The 20,771-nt window shown below is 36.2% G+C and overlaps 2 protein-coding genes across 3 annotated transcripts; both read left to right on the top strand.

Moving 5' to 3' along the window:
* The first annotated feature begins 7,561 nt into the window (after positions 1-7,561).
* LOC131595962 (uncharacterized) lies at positions 7,562-8,446 on the top strand. Its single transcript, XM_058868506.1, has one exon. The coding sequence runs from the start codon at positions 7,562-7,564 to the stop codon at positions 8,444-8,446; it is 885 nt and encodes a 294-aa protein (XP_058724489.1).
* A 4,982-nt stretch (positions 8,447-13,428) lies between these two features.
* Positions 13,429-20,740, top strand: LOC131644918 (putative disease resistance protein At3g14460). 2 transcript variants are annotated; one of them, XM_058915533.1, is made up of 4 exons: positions 13,429-13,525; positions 14,705-18,494; positions 18,617-18,691; positions 19,416-20,740. In XM_058915533.1, exons 1-2 carry the CDS (start codon positions 13,498-13,500, stop codon positions 18,406-18,408), a joined length of 3,732 nt encoding a protein of 1,243 aa, XP_058771516.1. In that variant the 5' UTR covers positions 13,429-13,497; the 3' UTR covers positions 18,409-18,494; positions 18,617-18,691; positions 19,416-20,740. The 2 variants fall into 2 exon arrangements, with proteins under 2 accessions (XP_058771516.1, XP_058771517.1); XM_058915534.1 differs by lacking the exon at positions 13,429-13,525 and having other exon boundaries at positions 13,700-18,494; positions 19,416-20,739.
* The last annotated feature ends 31 nt before the right edge of the window (positions 20,741-20,771 follow it).

Raw genomic sequence — 20,771 nt, forward strand, 5'->3', positions numbered from 1 at the left:
GACATTAGAATGATTTGGTCGCGTCTTTGTCTGAAGAAATCTGAATTTTGTCTTTAAACGTCTTTCTTTGAGAATCAAGCTCACCATATCGAGTGGGTCATCGCCTCCGATTCGGGATACCTATAAATTTGAAGGTACGTGGCCAGAGGAAAATAAATCCTCTTGCCCCTAGATAGGAATTCAGTCCTTGATAAGAGCACCTGAAATTGCGCGCCATAAATTTCTAAGATCCTTGCAGGGTTGGTTAATTATGTTATGCTTATGATGTCATGATGTTATGCGAATGCAGTTCGTTAGGCTTAGTGCGAGATGGTAAGAACAAACAAGTCCTTTCAACAAAACCTGCAAGGAAGCGAAGGTTAGTAGCAAACGCAAGCAAGTCATATCAGTCACGCAAGTCACACAAGTCACACAATTTTTGGCTTAAAGCTTGCATGGGGTCTGATTCGGTGTCCTTCCCAAGGGTATTTCTATGGATAAGGAGTTTTCAGCAACGGGTTCTACCAAGTGACTCAGAATTGTCAGCCCCCTCTAAAGCACCCTCGAACATGGTACATGCATACCACGCAATGATACTTTAGGAAGAAACCTATCTGAGCTGTAGTATCGGGTAGCGACCATAACTTGGCATGCACCAAGAATAGCCCTCCCACCACGTTCCTAAAAGTCAGGATGGGTTAAAGGTGACTAAAGGTCCTTGAGCTCCGACGCACCCAAAGATACATGCGTAAACCTCTTTCATGCAAAAGAGGTACACAATAACCAGTGGAGGCCTAACTCAAGTGCGAACTTCATTTTGACCAACCCCAAGCATGCACAAGGGGGGTCTCCATGACTATGCCGCTCCTAATCTTAAGTGTTCTTGAATCCGGGAATAGGATTCGTCCTTCAGTTTTCCCAAGACAAACCTGAAAAATAAAACAAGCAAAGCAAACAAATAGAAAACATTTAAATGATTCCTAAACTTTTAAGGTAACCCCTCTTTTATCGAAATTCATCCCCAGCAGAGTCGCCAGTTCTGTAATACGATGAACTGACTTTTTATCGATCGAAATGTCGCGGTAAGCAAGAGTCGCCACCGACTTTTATTTTATCCAAACAAATTCGGAAAGGCAAAAAGAAACAGAAAAAAACCTTTTTAAAGAAATCTAAGTTCGGGGGGTAATTTATGCAAAGGGAAGGTGTAAAGCACCCTTTGCATCCATGGTTTTCCATGGGCTCTTAATTGCTTTGCTTGCTCGTTTGTCCAGAAAATGTAGATGAAAGAGATAGGGTCTTTAGCTCGTAAATGAGCGTAGCCCTTTTGAAAAATTATGAGAAAGAATATAATGAAAATTTTGAGCATTGCAAAGCAATTAGGGGCAATTACCTTAAACTCAGATGATAAGTCTCTGTTTAGCCTTTCAGAATGAAAGGGTCTATCCTTGCCATAAGAGGGCAGGAAGCCTTTCGTTTGGAGGTTGAAGGGTCATCGAAGCATCCTTTGCCATAAGACTGTCCCATGCCATAGAAGGGCAGGTAGTCTAAGGCAAGGATCAGAATAAGCCATTTCGTAGGCAGCCAGAAGATACCTCAGCCTTTTTCCGTAGGCAACTTCCGAGGGTCGAGGTCATATTGCGTATCGAAGGCAGCATCATTTAGGGTCGTATGACCTTTAGTATTCGAGGCAGCATGGCTGAGGTATCTTCGAATTCGAGGGACGTGGCTTATTCTGCAAAAACACAAGGCAACAAGGCAACAGGCAACAAGGCAACAAGGCAACAGAGAGGTTACCCCAAAAGCGTGCGTGTGTGCAACAATCACGTGATTATATTCAGATATTTATCTTTTAATTAGTTATTCTAATTCAATCAACGAGTTGCACTCCCTAAATTACTAACCACGCAGCTTAACAGAAATAATTAACAAATATGGGGAGGGAAATTGTAACCAGCGGATCCCTTAATAGGGTTTGACATAAGTAATAATAAACAAAGAAAAAATATAAGGTTAGGATTCTAGGGTTACCAAACTCGTAGCTTCGGCGGCATCAAACCCCTGAAAATTGAAAAGGAAGAATAAACAGAAGAGGGTGAGTGTATGGCTAATTCAGTGAGAATTAAAGTTAACCCTAACTTAATAAAAAAATGTCAAAGAGAAATTAAATATGAATAAGAACTTAGCTTCGCATTTGATCTGATAGGGTTAGTAGTCGGGGGAAGTCTGAGGGTAACCTTGGACACGTTAGATTACTCCACGCATGCATAAGCTATGAATGTACGATGGCAGTACCTCGTAATAAACAAGAAAGTGGTAGTATGGGTATAAAAATGATGAATAAAAAATAATAATAATAAAACATAAGCAATTATTGATTAAAAGAATTTGTTTTTTAAGACAATCATGTTAAATTCTAAAAAATAACTAAATAAAATGTTTTTTATGTTTTTAACATTATGAATCAATGAACTTTTTTTTTGTGTTATTATTTTTTTTAACAAACCAAATAAAATAGCCTAATTAATTAAACCTAACTAATTTAATTATTCTAGAAATATACATATTTTCTTTTGGATTAACATGACTAAACTTTCTATGTAAAACCACCAAATCACATTTTCACGTGACATGTTACCAGTAAAAAAGAAATACCTATTTTTTAATATAAGGTTATATAACCATGTTAACACAAACGATCGGTATGTATATGCATGAAATATTCAAATGTTATTAACGTCATTCAGAGAACCAAATATTATTAAGCATGGACCGGCCACTCTCACGCTTGACTGATTCAAACTTTCCAAAAGGAACCAGTATAATATTGACAGGTAGCATCTTATATTGATAAGTAAGAAAAAAACAATAAACAAACAGACGTACACATCAGATCTGGTTCTTATCCTCCTTGCTCTCAAAATCAATTTTCTCTTCTCCAAATCACGGTCGATAGAGTACCCACGGATGCGTGTGGTTTTCCGATTCTCCCTGAAATTGAAAAGCAATGGTGGCAGAACCGTAACTCGGGCGGATGTGCAGGGTGTGACCGGAGCAGTCTCGGTTGAAGGCGTCTCACGGTGGTGGCTGCGTTGCGGATCCGGCGAAGAGGTGGTTGATGGAGAGCTTGCGGAGGGAGCGAGGCTGTTGCAATCTGAAACGGCGATGGGGAGGTCTTCTCTCTTTTACCTGTAGTCAAAATTAAAACAGCAATAAGTGTGAAAGAAATAGTAATTACAAGAATCATAAAGCTTTGAGTTTTGATTCAAAGATTTGTTGATGGCGTTGTGCGACTGAGACGCGGAGGCGTTTTCCGGTGCAGTTCCGGCGCATGGTGATGGCGAGTGGGCCGTCGGAGTTCTCGCGGCATCGATCTACGTGGCCAATCGGATGAAGGTCATGGCGTCGGGTTTTCGGTAACGGAGAACACCACACGATGATGTTCATGCTGCGGCTCGAGGATGAGCGTGATTGTGTTGTTGTCATCGCGATTCACGTGAAAGGCCACCGAGTAGGACCGGGAACAAAATCAAACCTTTTTTCTTCTTTCAATTCCAATTTTCCTTTGCTTTATTGTTTGAGCTGCTGTTAAAAAAAAGATCTCTGGTGTTAGAAATTGTGCGGTTAACATATGAGAGAAGTGTAATTACTGTAACGATGGGGTTGGAAATTGGTGTTTCCAAAAGATTTTTGTGGTTTTTCTATGGTGAAAGTTGTTGATGAAATATGTATGTGACCAACGAATAAGGGTTGAAAATATAAGCGTTCCTCTTTTGAAATCAGGGTTTTGTTCCTATTTATAATATACAAAATTAGGTTAAATTTAATGGACCAAAATTAATTAAGAATAACTAAAAGCCCAAATAAAAGGAATTATTTTAATTGAGTTTTTATGATTATATTTAACCAATTAAAAAAAACTAACCTAAAATGTAAAAAAGGTGTAGAATTTAAAATCTTTCTATTTTTTATGGAAAAAGTGAAAAAGCTATAAAAATTAATTGCAAAATAAAAACAATTTTTTGTGATTTTAAGAAAAAATAATTTAAAACGGAAATTAAGTTAGTAACAAATAAAATAAAAAATTGCTAGTAATGGGACTCGAGCACGGGACCTCGCGCTATTGTACCATTCACGCTCAAATTCTTACCAACTGTGCCAATTTATTTATTCGAAATAAATGACGTTTGTAAATATATGAGGGCAAATTTTAGGGTATGACACTTTCAATAGACGAGAAATTTCTAGGGGATTTCTCCACCAATTATGCCTTCAAAGCCAAAATGGATGCTTCAGCTACGGTCCATACAGTCTGTAAATCCATCTTCTCCTGCAAGGATACCTTTAGGCCACTGATGTATCGAGCCACTTTCTGGCTTTCTGATTCTCCCAATTCATTGCGCTAAGAAAAACGCAAGAACTCTGCTGTGTATTCAGTCACGATTCTCTTGCCTGAATACACTCGATGTACATCTTATAAAGAATCTTCTCATAACCCTCCGGTAAAAACTGCTCCAGTATCAATTGTTTCATTCTTCTCTAAGTTCTGACTGGCCCATTCCTTTGTTCTCAGCGTTTGAACAACAAGTTTATCCCACCAGATAGCTGCAGTACTTTTAAGCCTGATCGCAAGCATCTTGACTTGCTTGTTCTCAGGGACACGCATAACGTTGAAGAACCTGTCGACGTCGATCTGTCAATCAAGAAACTCCTCCACTCCCACCGTTCCGTAGAACAATGGAATATCAGCTTTCACTCGACGGTCATGGTTGTTCTGTAGATTCCCACGATTAACCTCTTCATCGTAAGTATCTTCTTCATCAGAACTCGAATCTTCGACACAGTTTCCACCCCGTAGAACCCTAATTGGTTCCTCTCTCCTGTCTCTTCGCTGATTTCCAATGTTGTTGGCGTTGTTCGCCTGATTTTCTAAATTCGCCATCTATTCAGTCAAAACAGTTAGAGTCGCGGTAAAATCCGTGGTAATTCCCTTAAGATCTGCTTTGGTCATCAGTTGATCCTCCATAGTTGTCAAGCTACGAAAAGAACAGGAGAAAACCTGCTATGATACCAATTGACGCAGTCGGAAGCCGCCCAAAGGAATAGCAAGTGCTAAGCCTTGAATGAAAACAGGGTTGCAAGCGCAAACCCTATAGATAAGCTCTGGAGTCCACCAGGAATAAAGAAAACTTTTGATTCTATTATAATAAAAGAGATAATCCTTATGGTCATGCCAAAGGTCTTTAAATACAGAAAACAAATAAACCCTATTGGGTCTTATGGGCCTTTAATCCAAAACAAAATTAAATATAACAAATAAAATAGAAATTGCTTAAATATTAAAATGTTTTCCGACATGCAGTTTCTTCTTTGATACACACAATCTTCCTACATCATATATGGAACATGAATTTAAATGTGTGTTATGAGCATGACCAGGTGTATTTGTGTTAGTTTTAAAATACATGTGACACCCTCTTTTAAATACTTTGTTATCATCAAAGCGCGAGGGATATGTTACACACCAATTTTGTTCCAACAAGATATGGGTGGGGCTAGTTATGTAATTTGAATAGAAATATTTTATGATAGATCACAAAGATTGTAAGACTTGTCTCAGAAAGCATATATTAATAAAATTTTAAAATTTTAGAAAGATTTAGAATGGATAAATATTCAACATCTCCTATTTCAATATAAAAATGAGACAAATTTAGTCTCATGCAATGTCCAAAGAATGAATTGGAAAAGAAACAAATGAAAAGTATTCCTAATGCATTTGTTGATAGAAGTTTGATGTATGCTTAAACATGTATGATGAATAATGGAACATGAATTATGGATTGAGTGTAATGAATAATGGAGATCATATAATGTACTTTAATTTTATTGTGAATTGACTTATATACATTGGATCAAATTAAATGAATTGGGAATTGGATCCTCTCCAATTTTTTCTCTCATGCCCTCTCTCATGTACAATTATGAATGGTTGGATTAATCCAATAGTTGACAACAAAACAAAAAGAAAAGGAAGCATATTTAATAAAGAAAGAGAAATATATATTAGTTTTAATTTTCCTTTTTAACCAAATATTTAAGAGACAAAAATGAGTACATTTAAAAATGAGAACTTTTCATATCTGTTTTTATTTTCTTTGATATTTGTGGTATTTTATTTCTACAACAATCAACTTATATAATTCAACTTATATGTTAATCACTTGTTGATCCTGGAGAAGATGCAACATGGAGTTCAGATTGAAAATATCCCCTTATTCCATGTTGACTTCTGGGTGCAGGTGCATAATCTCCCAGCAGGTCTTATGATGGAAAAAGTTGGTAAGACGTTATCGAATTTCATTGGTTCGTTCGTGGAGTATGACAAGAACAACAACTCTAGTTTTTGGCGTCAATATATGCGTATCCGGGTAAAGCTCGATGTTCGTCAACCCCTGAAACAACACACCCGAGTAAAAAATAAAGGAGGAGATTGGTGTATTGTAAAATTTAAATACGAGAAACTTAGTTTGTTCTGCTTTGTTTGTGGAAGGCTGGGTCACTCGGAACAGCGATGCGAAGTCATATTTTCCATGAAGGAGGATGATGGGTCGAGACAATGGTCCAATGATATTCGTGCTGATATTCGTAGGAATAGAGGGAATGTGAAATCATCAAAATGGCTTAACGAAGAAAAACAAAGTATGCTTGTTACTGAAGAAGAATTGGTTAATTCCCAGGCGCGTATGGCTCACGAAAAGGACACTGCATCTGGTATTGATGGTAAACTGCGGGTCCCTCAAGGTAGCACGGTTACTAATGTTGATGATACACCTGTCCAGAATTAAAACATTCAAGAAAAATTACAGCATATTAAAGAGCAATCATTGGTGAATCATGGCATTGATGGTATTAGTTCTCATGGTCCCCCATGTCACGGATTGGTAAATGACCACATCCAAACTTTCCAAAACAATTTCCCAACCGGTTTTAATCTGTCTAATCCTATTCAAGATTCCCATAATAACCAAAAACATGTTCTAAACAAAAAATCAATTCTGTCCCTTACACCAACCAATAAAAAACTCAATCTTGGCCCCACCTTTTCCCAAGTAACCGAACCAGCTAGCTTTTCCATTCCCATGCAAAACACCATGATAGAATACGACACAATTATCCAGCTGAACAAAAATAAACATGAGGCAGAATCCAAACTTCAGTCTATCACTCAGCCAATTCTCACACCTTTAGCCCAACCTTCTCACAATTCCCTCAATCCTAAACCCTTCAAGTTTAAGACAAAAACCCCTCAGCCTAAGAATAAACTCAGTACCATAAACTTCTCTCAAAATGTTAGAAATAGTAAAAAAGACCTACCTCAAAAAACCGATACACACCCTACCATTCCCCCTCATCTCAGCCTACCAGCATCGTGTCCTCCTGAGCATAGCCTTGGTGCTGAATATGCAAATAAAAAGCGGCACCGTGCCGAAACCTCTGAGAACGAGAATATTACCATAACACAAAAGGAAGTTACGCAGCATTTTTTAACGGCAAGTCCTGGAAGCCAGGACTGCCGGGACTCATGAAAATATTAAGTTGGAACTGTCGGGGATTGAGCAACCCGCGTGCTGTTCCGAACTTGAAGAAGTTAGCTCAACAACACCGACCTGATATTATATTTCTCTCTGAAACTTTGGCGAATAAGCGTAAGATGGAAAATATTCGGGTTACACTTAAGTTTGAAGCATGCTTATCTATCGACGTAGAAGGTAGAAGTGGCGGTCTAGCGGTGTTATGGAGAAATTCTGAAGTATGCAGTGTTCTAAATTTCACTCGAAATTTTGTTAATTTGATGGTTAAAGAGGATAATAAAGAGGAGTGGCGTTTGTCTTGTTACTACGGTTTTCCTGAACGTAGTAGACGTAAACTGGCATGGGATATGATAAGGGACTTACGGCAAATGTCGAGTACGCCGTGGTGTATCATTGGAGATTTTAATGACCTGTTGTCTCAAGATGATAAACGAGGTATTCACCCGCATCCTAACTGGCTTTGTTTAGGCTTTCGGAAAGCTATTAGTGACTGTGATTTGGTGGACATCCCCCTAGAAGGCTATCAATTTACTTGGGTTAAGAGTAGAGGCTCTGAACAAATGGTAGAAGAAAGGCTCGATCGAGCATTTGCGTCACCGGATTGGCTGAACCTTTTCCCTACTGTATCTCTTACAACTCTTATAGCATCTCATTCGGACCATAGTTCGATTCTGCTATCCTGCGAAATGAATCAGCACGTTTGTAATAAATTCAGATTCCGGTTCGAAAATAGTTGGCTGCGAGATATCGATATTAAGTCGGTGGTCGAATCAGGTTGGAAGGTTGGGGAAACTAGTGCAATTGAAGACCGTATTGTATCTTGTGCGGATAATCTTGAGGCGTGGAGTAAGAGGCGGCGTATTAACAGTAAGTAGGAGCTTGGGAAGCATTTAGTTATTATGGAAATGTTTAGGGATGGTCTTGATCCGTACTCAGCAGAAAAGTATTTAGAGGCTCAAGAGGAGTATAACCAAGCCCTTATCAAAGAAGATCTTTATTGGAAACAGCAGGCCAAAATGCATTGGTTACAGGAGGGAGATATGAATACGAAGTTCTTTCATCAATCTGCGACGGCGAGGAAGAAATTTAAGCAGATTGAGTCTTTGCAGAATACGGATGGCAGTATAACCAGTGACCCTCAGCAGCTGTGTAACATTGCCAAAAGGTACTTTGAGGAGTTGTTTCAGGCTGGTAGTGGAGTTTATGATCCTGTTCTGAGTCATGTGCCGCGGAAAATTCTTGATAGTGATAATAACATTCTAAATCAGCCTTTGTCTAAGGAAGAATTGCACACGGCCGTATTCGAAATGCATCCTGACAAATCGTCGGGGCCGGACGGTTTCAACCCTGCTTTTTTTCAGAACTTCTGGGAGGTGTGCGGGAATGACGTTTTCGATGCCGCAACATCTTGGTTGGAGCGTGGTTATTTCCCTTCTTCTATTAACGATACTAATATGTGTCTTATTCCTAAAAGTGTTAAGCTGAATGATATGAAGGATTTTAGACCCATCTCGCTGTGTAATGTGGTATATAAACTAGTGTCTAAAACCCTTGCGAATAGATTGAAGGTGGTGTTGGACAAATGTGTGTCGAAGGAGCAGTCGGCTTTTGTGGAAGGTAGATCTATTCTTAGTAATGCCATGATTGCTACAGAAATTATTCACACTTTGAAAAGGAAAACGAAAGGAAAGATTGCGCAGTTGGCTCTTAAGATTGACATCAGTAAGGCTTACGACCGGGTGGATTGGGGATTCTTGAAGGGTATGTTGCTTCAGATGGGTTTCGCTGAGAAATGGACTCATTGGATGATGATGTGCGTTACTTCGGTTCACTATTCTGTTCTAGTTAATTCGGATGTCATTTGTCCTATAGAACCAGGAAGAGGCTTGAGACAAGGAGACCCACTGTCTCCTTATCCGTTTATCCTTATCTCAGAGGGTTTGTCTACCCTCATCAAGGGTGCTGTGGCGAGAGGAGATATTCACGGGATCCAAATCTGTAGGGGGCACCGATAGTGTCCCATCTACTTTTTGCTGACGATTGTTTTTTGTTTTGCAAGGAAAATCTTTCAGAAGTTAGACATCTTATGTGTTTACTTGACACCTACGCAGACGCGGCTGGCCAGGAAATTAATTTGACAAAATTAGAAGTTTTCTTTAGTCGCAACTTGAGCATTCCGGCGCAAGAAGATCTAGCCAAAGTGATGGGTGTTCGTCATGTTATGGGTACTGGTAAATATTTGGGGCTGCCTTCCATGATAGGGAGGAGTAAGAAGGCTATTTTTTCTTTCATTAAGGATCGTATTTGGAATCGCATTAATTCTTGGAAAGGTCGATCTTTATCCAGAGCAGGTAAAGAAGTTATGATAAAATCTGTTCTTCAAGCTATCCCGGCGTATATTATGAGTATCTTTATTATTCCGGAGACGGTTGTGAATGAGACGAGAGGATGTTAAATTCCTTCTGGTGGGGTGGAGGCACTAATAATAAAGGGATAAGGTGGTTGGCTTGGGATAAGCTAACTCGATCCAAGGATACAGGTGGTTTAGGCTTTCGTGATTTTAAGGCGTTTAACATGGCCATGGTTGCTAAGCAAGGATGGCTTCTTATGGAAAACCCACATACTCTTGTTTCCAGAATCTTTAAAGCAAGGTACTTTCCGAGAACTCATTTACTTGATGCGAAGTTGGGTTACAATCCTAGTTATGTGTGGCGGAGTATTTGGAAGGCTTGTGAGGTCCTTTTTCTTGGTTGTAGGTGGTGTATTGGTGACGGGAGGAACATTAAGGTTATGAACGAACCTTGGATTCGAGGAGGAAGAGAAGGTTGCTTGAGGGATCCCCAAAATCAAGGTGTGTATAATATAACTGTTAATGATCTCTTGCTTCCTAATGTTAAACAATGGAATATGCGAGTTTTATGTGATCTTTTTGATAACACGGTTATTAAAGACATTATACAAGTTCCTTTGGCTGAGGAAGTGGTGGTAGACCGGCTGGTTTGGAAAGATGAGGCTAATGGTAACTATAGTGTACGGTCGGGTTATAGGATATGGAGGAAACATCATGAAAAGGTGGATTCGGTAAAGGAGGGAATGAATTGGAATAGTTTGTGGAGAATTGTAGCTCCGGCTAGAGTTAAACATCTCATATGGAGAATTTGCAGTGATTGTCTTCCGTCGAAGGTACGCCTTGTTAATCATCATGTGCAATGTTCTCCTGTTTGTCTTCTTTGTGGTAATAACTATGAGGACGATTGGCATGTTTTCTTTGGGAGTTTGGAAACTCAATCTTGCTGGCACTCGGCAGGACTTTTTTATGTTATTTTTCCCTGTGTTCAATCTTTTTGAGATACAAAGTCACTTATTCTTGACATATGTGCTAATGAGGACAAGAAAATTGCTGGGAGAGTTGCAGTTATGTTGGAAGGTTTATGGAAGAATAGAAACGATTTTGTTTGGCATAACGAAAAAGAAGAAGCTTCTAAGCTTGGTTGGCTAGCCTTCCATAAGTGGCAAGAGTGGTTCACAGCTCAAAATCCTAGAGATATGCAAGGTGATATCAGTAACTTGGTCAATTGGTCCCCTCCTCCTCTTGGTTGGTTAAAATGCAATGTTGATGCCTCCTTCAATCAGCGGTTAGGGACTACAAATCGCGGTTGGTGTATTCGAAACGATCAAGGTAACTTTGTAGTTGCTGGTACTGCTTGGGACGAATGTACTTTCTCCGTCGTAGAGGCAGAAGCCTTAGCTCTTAAAGAGGCTATCCAGGTCGTTACTACTTTATACCATGTTCCTGTTATTTTTGACAGTGATTCTCAACAGGTGGTTAATGCCATTGGTTCCAATTTAGGGGGTAACTCGGAGTTCTCGTTAATTATAAATTCTGTTAAGTTTTTGTTGTTAGATATTCCAAACTTTGAGGTTAAGTTTTCAAAGCGTCAAGCGAATATGGTTGCCCATACCTTAGCAAAGGCGGCCAATTCTTGGACTCGACGCTGTATGTTTGATGATATCCCTCCTTGTATTTCGTTATATTTGATTAATGAAAGTTGTTAAGTTTTCTTTTGTCAAAAAAAAAAAAAAATTCAACTTATATAATGTGGCTAAATGAAAAACGTGATTATGGCTAAAGCAAAAACGTTTCAAAATTTATTAAAGAAGACTAAAATAATCATTCCTATTGTAAAAAGATTAAAAGTTTCATAAAACATAAAATCTATTTTTTTAATATTTTATTAAATAAAATTATTTTAATTATTTATTTAGTCGTTCCGTATATGTTTTTATAATACGTTATAATAAATATATTATAACTTTCTCATTTTTAATTAGAAAATATATAAATTAGCTAATTAATTATAATTTATGTCAAGAAAATTAATGTTTAATTTGTACGTTTCACTCATTTTCAAATAAAAAAGCTTAAAAATTTAAAGTTTAAAAAAATAGTAGTTGATATATTATAAAAAAAAAATCAGTTGACAATATGAAAAACAAGACATTAAATTTCTCTCTATTAATATTGGATTATGAAAAACAAATAAGGCATTAATTTTCATATATTAATTATTTTAATATTCATTATCAAATAAATATTTTTATACATTTTTATTTAAAAATAATTAAATTATTTTTATACATATTTAATCAATCAATTAAATTAATTTTTATATTTAATAAAAATGAGAATAATCAAAATAATATTTATTTATATATACATAGTAGGAAAAATTATGTAAGTAAAAAAATATTTAAATTTAATATTTTATAATATTTTCAGTTTTAAAATATAATTATAATAAATGAATTATAATGTACTATATTTCATTGTTTAAACGTTATTTTTTTAAATGATTTGCTAAAAATAGATGTCAAGTATACAATTTATATATGACAATTATCTCCAACTTAATTAGTTATTTTTTAACTTTTTTTCTATCTTATATTTATAAATAAGTATAATTTAAAATATTATAAAAATTATATATGAAATACGCATTTGTGGCTAAGAAAAAAATTAATGTATTGCTTTTCATATTGTCAACTAATTTTTTTTTAAATATATCAACTACTATTTTTTCAAACTTTAAATTTTTAAAGATTTTTTATTTGAAAATAAGTGAAATCGTTGAAACATACAACTTATATATTAATTTTGTTTGCCATAAATTATAATTAATTAACTAATTTATATATTTTCTAATTAAAAATGAGAATAGTTAGAATATATTTATTATAATGTATTATTAAAACATATACAGTAGGAATGATTATTTTAATCTTCTTTAATAAATTTTGAAACGTAGCCACAACCATGTTTTTTATTTAGCCATTAGTTGATTGTTGTAGAAATAAAATATCACAAAAGTTAAAGAAAATAAAAACAAACATGCGAAAAGTTCTCATTTTTAAATATATTTATTTTTGTCTCTTTAATATTTAGTTAAAAAGAAAATTAAAACTAATATATATATTTTTTTCTTTATTAAATGATGCTTTCTTTTTATTTTGTTGTCAAGTGTTAGATTAATCCAACCATTCACAATTGCATATGAGCGAGGGCATGAGAGAAAAAATTGGAGAGGATTCAATTCCAATGAATTGAACTTTACTCATTTATAAATTCTTTAAAATTCAAAATATAAAATATGAAAACTCATAAAAAAAGTACGAAAAGATTCAAATTCTTTTAAAAAATTTAAAACTTTTGAAATCTCATTGTGATATATTGTTTATCAAATTTGTTAAACTCATTTTAGTAATGAATTTAAATATAAAATATTTTATATTCAAAACAAAAATTAAATTTCATCTTACCAAAAGAAAAAAATAGGGTCCCTCCCCAAATGGCTTGGGTGAACAGAAAGACTGTAGCTGTAACCTCTCCTATTGTTTGAAACTCCCTTATAGAAAACAAAACAAGGATATGCTCGTGCTCATGCTCTGCTTCTCAGGTCAGTTGTCAGTTCTTCTTCAACCTTTCTTTCTCACAATTTTCTTCTTCAAGATTTGTTTAATAGATTTCAAATCAAAAGTATCCGACCTACCGATGCGAACCAGTGACCTAAGGATGACAGCATGGCACTCCAACTACAGTCCTCCGCTCTACCAACTGAGCTAAGGTCGGTTTGTTGTTGAAAATTACATTAACTAATTGTTCAAACTAAAGTGCAATAGCTAGAGTCAATTTCTGACTTAACAATCTCATCAATCAATTATCTGATAGAATGTCTACAATGATAATTCTTAGTAAGAGTTTTTCTTCTATTGTTCTGTCGATTGTCTTAGGATTATGGTGATTATCCTCATCACTAATAAAAACATAATCACCATCATCTGGAGTCGTGTAATTAAGTGCACTAGATTTAATCAATTTCATCATCTACCTTTACACGCCTTCCACAAGAGGTAGTTTTTAGCTTACTGTCCTTCATTGTTTCATTAAGTGGAAACTTTGTCACCTCTTGATGGAGAGAATCAATGTTGGTTTTTGAAGACTGTAAGAGACAGCGCCTTAGCACTGTTATTTGCTTCACATTCTGCTTGCAAAAGTATTGAGGCCTTAGTATGCAAGTTGAACGAGGCTCTTTATAGCCTCAAACAAACTCCAACAGCTTGGTTTGAAAGGCTCAAAACTGCTGGTAAATGTGATCCTAGTCTCTTAATTATCAGAACAACATCCTTAACTATCCTATTAATATTGTAGTTCATGATAAATCTAACTGCTAATTTGCTGCTGGAATTGGTTATAGATATTTTAATAATTTGCTGCTAATTTGTCAACATTGTTGTAATTTATCTTTCAATAACCTTATCATTATACTACATAAAATATTATATGATTTAAAATAATTAAGATATCAGTATTCGAGATTGTAGAACGTGCCAAGCAAGATGATACTACTTAATTCCTATTACTTAATCCTTACTAGGACCACACTTGCCACTTCTCTCGTAGACTGTGTTCACAGCATGTGCCAAGCAAGAGTGACAATATTATAGACTACTCCACACTTTTGTTTTAGACCGGTTTATTACTTTATTGCATTTACTAATCAATCTCTAACTTCCTCTCTTCCTGTCTAATCTAATCTTCTCGATCTTGATCATGGCGGTGGTTGCTGTTGGTGAAGCATTTCTCTCCGCTTTCATTGAAGTTGTCATCGACAGGCTTGCTTCTCCTGAGGTTGTTGACTTGATCCGTGGGAAGAAACTTGACGTCAATTTGGTTCAACGGTTGAAGAACACTCTTTACGCTGTTGAAGCCGTGCTTAACGATGCTGAACAGAAGCAGATTCATGACTCTGCTGTTAACAACTGGCTTGATGATCTCAAAGATGCTCTCTATGTTGCTGATGACATTCTCGACCACATCTTCACCAAATCTGCTCTTTCCAAGAAGAACAAGCAGGTGAGTACTGTTGACTACTTTTCTCGCTTTTTCAACTTTGAAGAAAGGGATATGGTTCGTAAGCTGGAAGATATAGTTGCCAGACTTGAATCCATTCTCAAACTTAAAGATATTCTTGGTCTTCAACTTATTGCAACTCATCACTCATCCTGGAGAACTCCATCTACCTCTTTAGAAGACAGATCTGTCATTTTTGGTAGGGATCAAGACAAACAGGCCATACTCAAATTAATCTTACATGATGATGATGATAACACTGGTGTGATCCCCATTGTTGGCATGGGTGGCCTTGGAAAAACAACTTTAGCCCAATTTGTGTACAACCATGACAGTATAAAGAGCAAATTTGATATTCAAGCATGGGTTTGTGTTTCTGATGATTTCGATGTTTTGAAGGTTACAAAGTTCATCGCGGAGGAAGTGGGAAGTGCTTGTAACACAAATAACTTGAATATCCTTCATCGAGATTTGAAGGAAAAGCTGACCGGAAAGAGGTTCTTAATTGTTTTGGATGATGTCTGGACCGAGGATGACGACTCTTGGAATTCTCTTATAAAGCCTCTTCAATATGGAACTATGGGAAGTAAAATTCTTGTAACTACCCGTATTGATAAAGTTGCTTCTATGGTCCAAACAATTCAACCTTACTCTCTTCACCAATTGTCTGACGAAGATTGTTGGTCAGTGTTTGCAAACAATGCTTCCCTTTCTCCAGATGAATCCAGTGAGGATATGGATCTCCAAAACATTGGCAAAGAGATTGTTAGAAAATGTAAGGGATTGCCTTTAGCAGCACAGTCACTTGGGCGCTTGTTGCGAGAAAAACGTGACATCAGGGATTGGAATAGTATACTGAATAATAATATTTGGGAGAATAAGAGTAAGATCATTCCAGCATTGAGAATTAGTTATCATTATCTCCCTCCATATTTAAAGCGTTGCTTTGTATATTGTTCATTGTTTCCCAAAGATTATAAATTTGATAAAGATGAATTGATCTTGTTGTGGATGGCGGAGGATCTTTTACATCCTTCAGAAAATAACAAGACTTTAGAAGAAGTCGGTTATGGGTATTTTAATGACTTAGTTTCCAAATCATTTTTTCAACATTCTGACAATGGGAACTTCAAACAACATTTTGTAATGCATGATCTTGTGCATGATTTGGCAACATGGCTTGGTGGAGAATTCTATTTTAGAACAGAAGTAATTGGGAAAGATACGAAGATTGGTACCAAGACTCGTCATTTGTCATTTTCCAAGTTCAGTGATCCAGTCTCGACAAACTTTGACATTTTCGGCAGTATAAAATGTCTAAGAACAATCTCGCCAATCTATTTATGGAATGATCCATTCAACAAAGAAAAAGCGTCATGCTTCATTTTGTCAAATTTGAAGTACTTGAGAGTTTTGAAATTTGGCAACTTTGAAGGTCTTGATGCATTTCTTGATTCAATAGATGAACTAATCCATTTGCGTTATTTGGATCTCTCTTACACATCTATAAAAATGTTACCTGAATCATTATGTAACCTGTATAATCTACAAACTTTAAAGTTGCACGGTTGTAACAATCTAACAAGGCTTCCCAATGACATGCAAAATCTTGTAAATTTGCGCCATCTGGAAATTTGGGGAACTAATTTAAAAGAGATGCCTAGAGAAATGAGCAAATTGATTAATTTACAACAATTGAGTTGCTTTGTCGTGGGAACGCATGAAGAGAAAGGGATCAAGGAATTGGGAACACTTTCGAATCTTCACGGATTACTTTCAATTATGAAGTTAGAGAACGTGACCAACAGCTTTGAAGCATCACAGGCAAAAATGATGGATAAAAAGTACCTTGATAAATTATCATTTGTATGGTCTGAAGATGCAAAGAACCATTTTACAAGTTCACAAAGTGAGATGGATATACTTGGAAAGTTACAACCTTCCAAGAACCTGAAAATGCTAGTTATTGATGGGTACAGGGGCACACTATTTCCAGAATGGGTTGGACATTCTTCCTACCAAAATTTGACTCAGGTATCTTTGTATGGTTGTTTGAATTGTTGTATCCTTCCATCACTCGGACAATTATACTCTCTCAAGGACTTGACACTCAGTGAAATGAATATGCTGGAGACTATTGGAACTGAATATGAGGATACCTTTTCAGGGACATACTTTCCTTCCCTTGAATGTCTGCAGTTTGTCAAGATGTCATGTTGGAAAGTGTGGCATCATCCCCCCGAGTCAAATGCTTATTTTCCAGTATTGAAGTATATTGAGATTAATGATTGTCCCATATTACATGGGGATTTGCCATCTTATCTTCCTGCTTTGGAAACAATTCATATTGAAGGATGCAACCAGCTTGTTTCTTCTCTCCCAAGGGCTCCTGCCATCCGCAGATTATACATATTTGAAAGCAATAATATAGCCTTGAATGAGCTACCCCTTTCATTGGAAGAGTTAGATGTTGGAGGAAGTGAGGTGACAGAGTCTGTCTTTGAAGCCATTACCATCACCCCACCAATTTCTCTTAAAATATTAGCCATCAAGGATTGTTCTTCTGCGATATCGTTTCCAAGAGATTGTTTACCCTTATCCTTAGAGAGTTTGTCCATCACAAATTCTAATAATCTAGATTTCCCAAAGCAAAATCACGTGCATGAGTCACTTAAGTATCTTCGTATAGATAGGAGTTGTGATACTCTCATAACCCTCCCACTGGATACCATTCCCAACCTTCATCATCTGCATATCCAGAATTGTGAAAACTTAGAATGTCTTTCTGTTTCAAAGTCTCTTCAAAATCTCGTTGAGGTTGAAATTATTGGCTGCCCCAAATTTGTATCATTCCCAAGAGAAGGACTGTCTGCACCCAACTTGACATCATTGTATGTCTCCAACTGTGTCAACTTAAAATCACTGCCTTGTCATATAAATACTCTTCTCCCAAAGTTAGTAAGAGTGAGTATACATGATTGTCCAAAATTGGAGACGTTTCCTGAAGGGGGTATGCCGGCTAGCTTTAGAACAATTTTGATTGGGAATTGCGAAAAATTACTGATGAGCTCATCTCTAACTTCAGTGAACATGCTTACCAGTCTTTCCATTCATGGTCCATGTGATGGTGTCGAGTACTTTCCAAAGAAGGGTTTTGCATTGCTGCCTCCCTCCCTTACCTACCTGCGGATATATAACTGTTCAAGTTTGCACACGTTGGATTGCACGAGGCTTCTCCACCTCACTTCCCTGCAAACATTAACAATTTTATGCTGTCCCAAGCTGGAGAATATAGTGGGAGAAAGGCTGCCTGCTTCTCTAATAGAACTTAAAATCTCTGCATGTCCTTTGCTGAAAGAACAGTGCCGCGTGAAATACCCACAAATTTCCCACATCCCTGGCATTACAGTTGATGGAAAATGGATTTAGTAAGCTTGAAGTTGGTTTGCAGTTTGTTGGACACTCCATCAATTAAACTGCAGAGTCAAAGCAAACATTTTATTTCACATTCTCAGGTTATGATTATTCAAGCATGAATCTCTTTGTTTTTTGGGACAATAGATATAGTTCTCTAATAACATGACCTGGAAGTTGTCTACTCTTTAAAATATCATTTTCTTTTGTCTTAAAAATGCAGACATTGAAGCAGCTTACTCCCATGTTAATTATGCATGGAATATCAATCAATCATGGCTTTGGTTTGTACAATCAAGTAAGTTCTAAACTGATTATTTGCATCTTATATATGTGTCAGCCTTCTTCACTTGTGAGGACGGTGCTTTCACTAAACTGATTATTTGCATCTTATATTGTACATTTTGGTGTCAATACTTTTTTTCTTTAGTGATAAAACATTTCTGGAACTAATTAGGCATCATTGATAATAACTTGCGATTTTGAGTAATGGTTCTTGGTTTTGTTTATGCTAAATCTATTTCCAATGAATATGACGTCTCTATGAAATGCCATTTTTGGAAACATCATATGTTTATTATCCAGTTTCATTTAGGGATAATGCTGTGAAAATTCCATATGCGCTCTCCCACTTTAAATGTGATGAATATATTATATTGGTTTAATTAACTATTATTCAATCTAGCAAGGAATTAGTTTTCTTGATCAGTTTTGAGTGATTGCTTACTTTAGGTAGGCCACTATGCTGAAAACAGAAAGGATTTTGGTATTGTGTGCCCTTTTGGGGGAATAGAAATAATGGCACCATGGAGCAGTGCAAATGTTTTCTCTGTGCAATAGATAGGTCTATCATTTTCCTTTGTAAATTAAAATGTTAGCGGCAGTCATTTTGGTTGATGTTAGGAATTGGTAAGGCAATGGAGTGCTCTATTCGAACAAGAGCAGCTCCTAGAAAACTTAAAGATATTTGGGTCAATTACTATCTTCCCACATTTATAGTATCTTGTTACCTGCATTTTCAGGTCCCTTGCCAACCGGAGAGATCCCTTTGCTAGATTTAATTGAAATGTAAATGGCTCAACATAAATGGGAAACTCTGAAATATGCTATTCAAATGGTGTATCTTCTGCCATGTTGGGACTTATTTCCTTGAGCTCAAGTGGGTATATCAGGACCACATTTCACATGTGAGGCCTGGGTCTGCATTTTTTCAGTTGATACTTTATTATGTGCATATTGTGTGTAAGCACCAGATAATGTATTAATTTGTTTCTCATTTTGACACATTTGATGAACCACTTTCTGCTTGGGTTTCTCTGATTTTTTAAATGCATTATATGACTTTTTGTTATTCAGGTACATTGAGATTGGCTTATACCAGTTAGATTCTAACAATTTAGAAAAGAAACCCCCATTCAGAACTTGTTTTATAATTTTAAGCTTGTTTTTAAACTTTGTAATGAATGATCAGGCTGAAAAAAGGGATGTTAGCACAGCTCTATCTGTCATTCAATCCAACACATCAGCTGCAACATTCTTGGCCTCAGTTTCTTTGACTCTTTCTTCTCTAAACCTCGTGCCAGACCCTCCCTCTTCTCTTTCTTCATTTTCAAATTTTTTTTACTGAATGACTTATAATGTTATTTACTGAATGAATTATAATGTTCGGTGTAGGGGATCTTAGTAGCACAAGTTTCTCAAACAAATTAGGCATCATTGATAACAACTTACAATTTTGAGTAATTGTTCTTGGTTTTGTTTATGCTAAATCTATTTCCATAAACATCATCATGTGTTTTTTTATTCTTTAGTCCCTTGTTAGTATTGCATTTTTACTTGGTATCTTTAATTGAATCTCCAATTAAATAATAAATGGCATATTAACATCATATGAAATGTCATTTTTGGAAACATCATATGTTTAATTTCCAGTTTTAATTTGGGAAAATGTTGTGAAAATTCCATTTACCCTTTCCCACTTTCAAACCAGATCAGTTTAGATGAAAATATCAAAACTGAAGGTCTCGTGAAGTAACAAACCAGATCATTAGACTGTTGTGAAAACGAACAGTCAGATGCAAAAACGTGGGAGAAAATTCGGGATGTAAAAGCTTAGTCAAATTTCATTGTTCAAGGTTCACAACATGCTCAATAATACCAAGCCTGACTCAAATCGACTCGGTTAGGCTGCGCGTGGTATAAATTATTGATATCACTTCCTCTGTTTACATAATTTATATACCCTTTAGAAGATTCTCTAAGCAAAATTTGTATGTTATTTTTGTATAACTATTTATACAATTTGTTGGAATTCAAGTGTGAGTGCATAAAGTCTCATGTCGACTTTAAGGTTTTGATTGGATATGTGGTAGTTAAAA

The sequence above is a fragment of the Vicia villosa genome, linkage group LG1 (assembly GCF_029867415.1).
Source record: "Vicia villosa cultivar HV-30 ecotype Madison, WI linkage group LG1, Vvil1.0, whole genome shotgun sequence".
Lineage (NCBI taxonomy): Eukaryota > Viridiplantae > Streptophyta > Magnoliopsida > Fabales > Fabaceae > Vicia > Vicia villosa.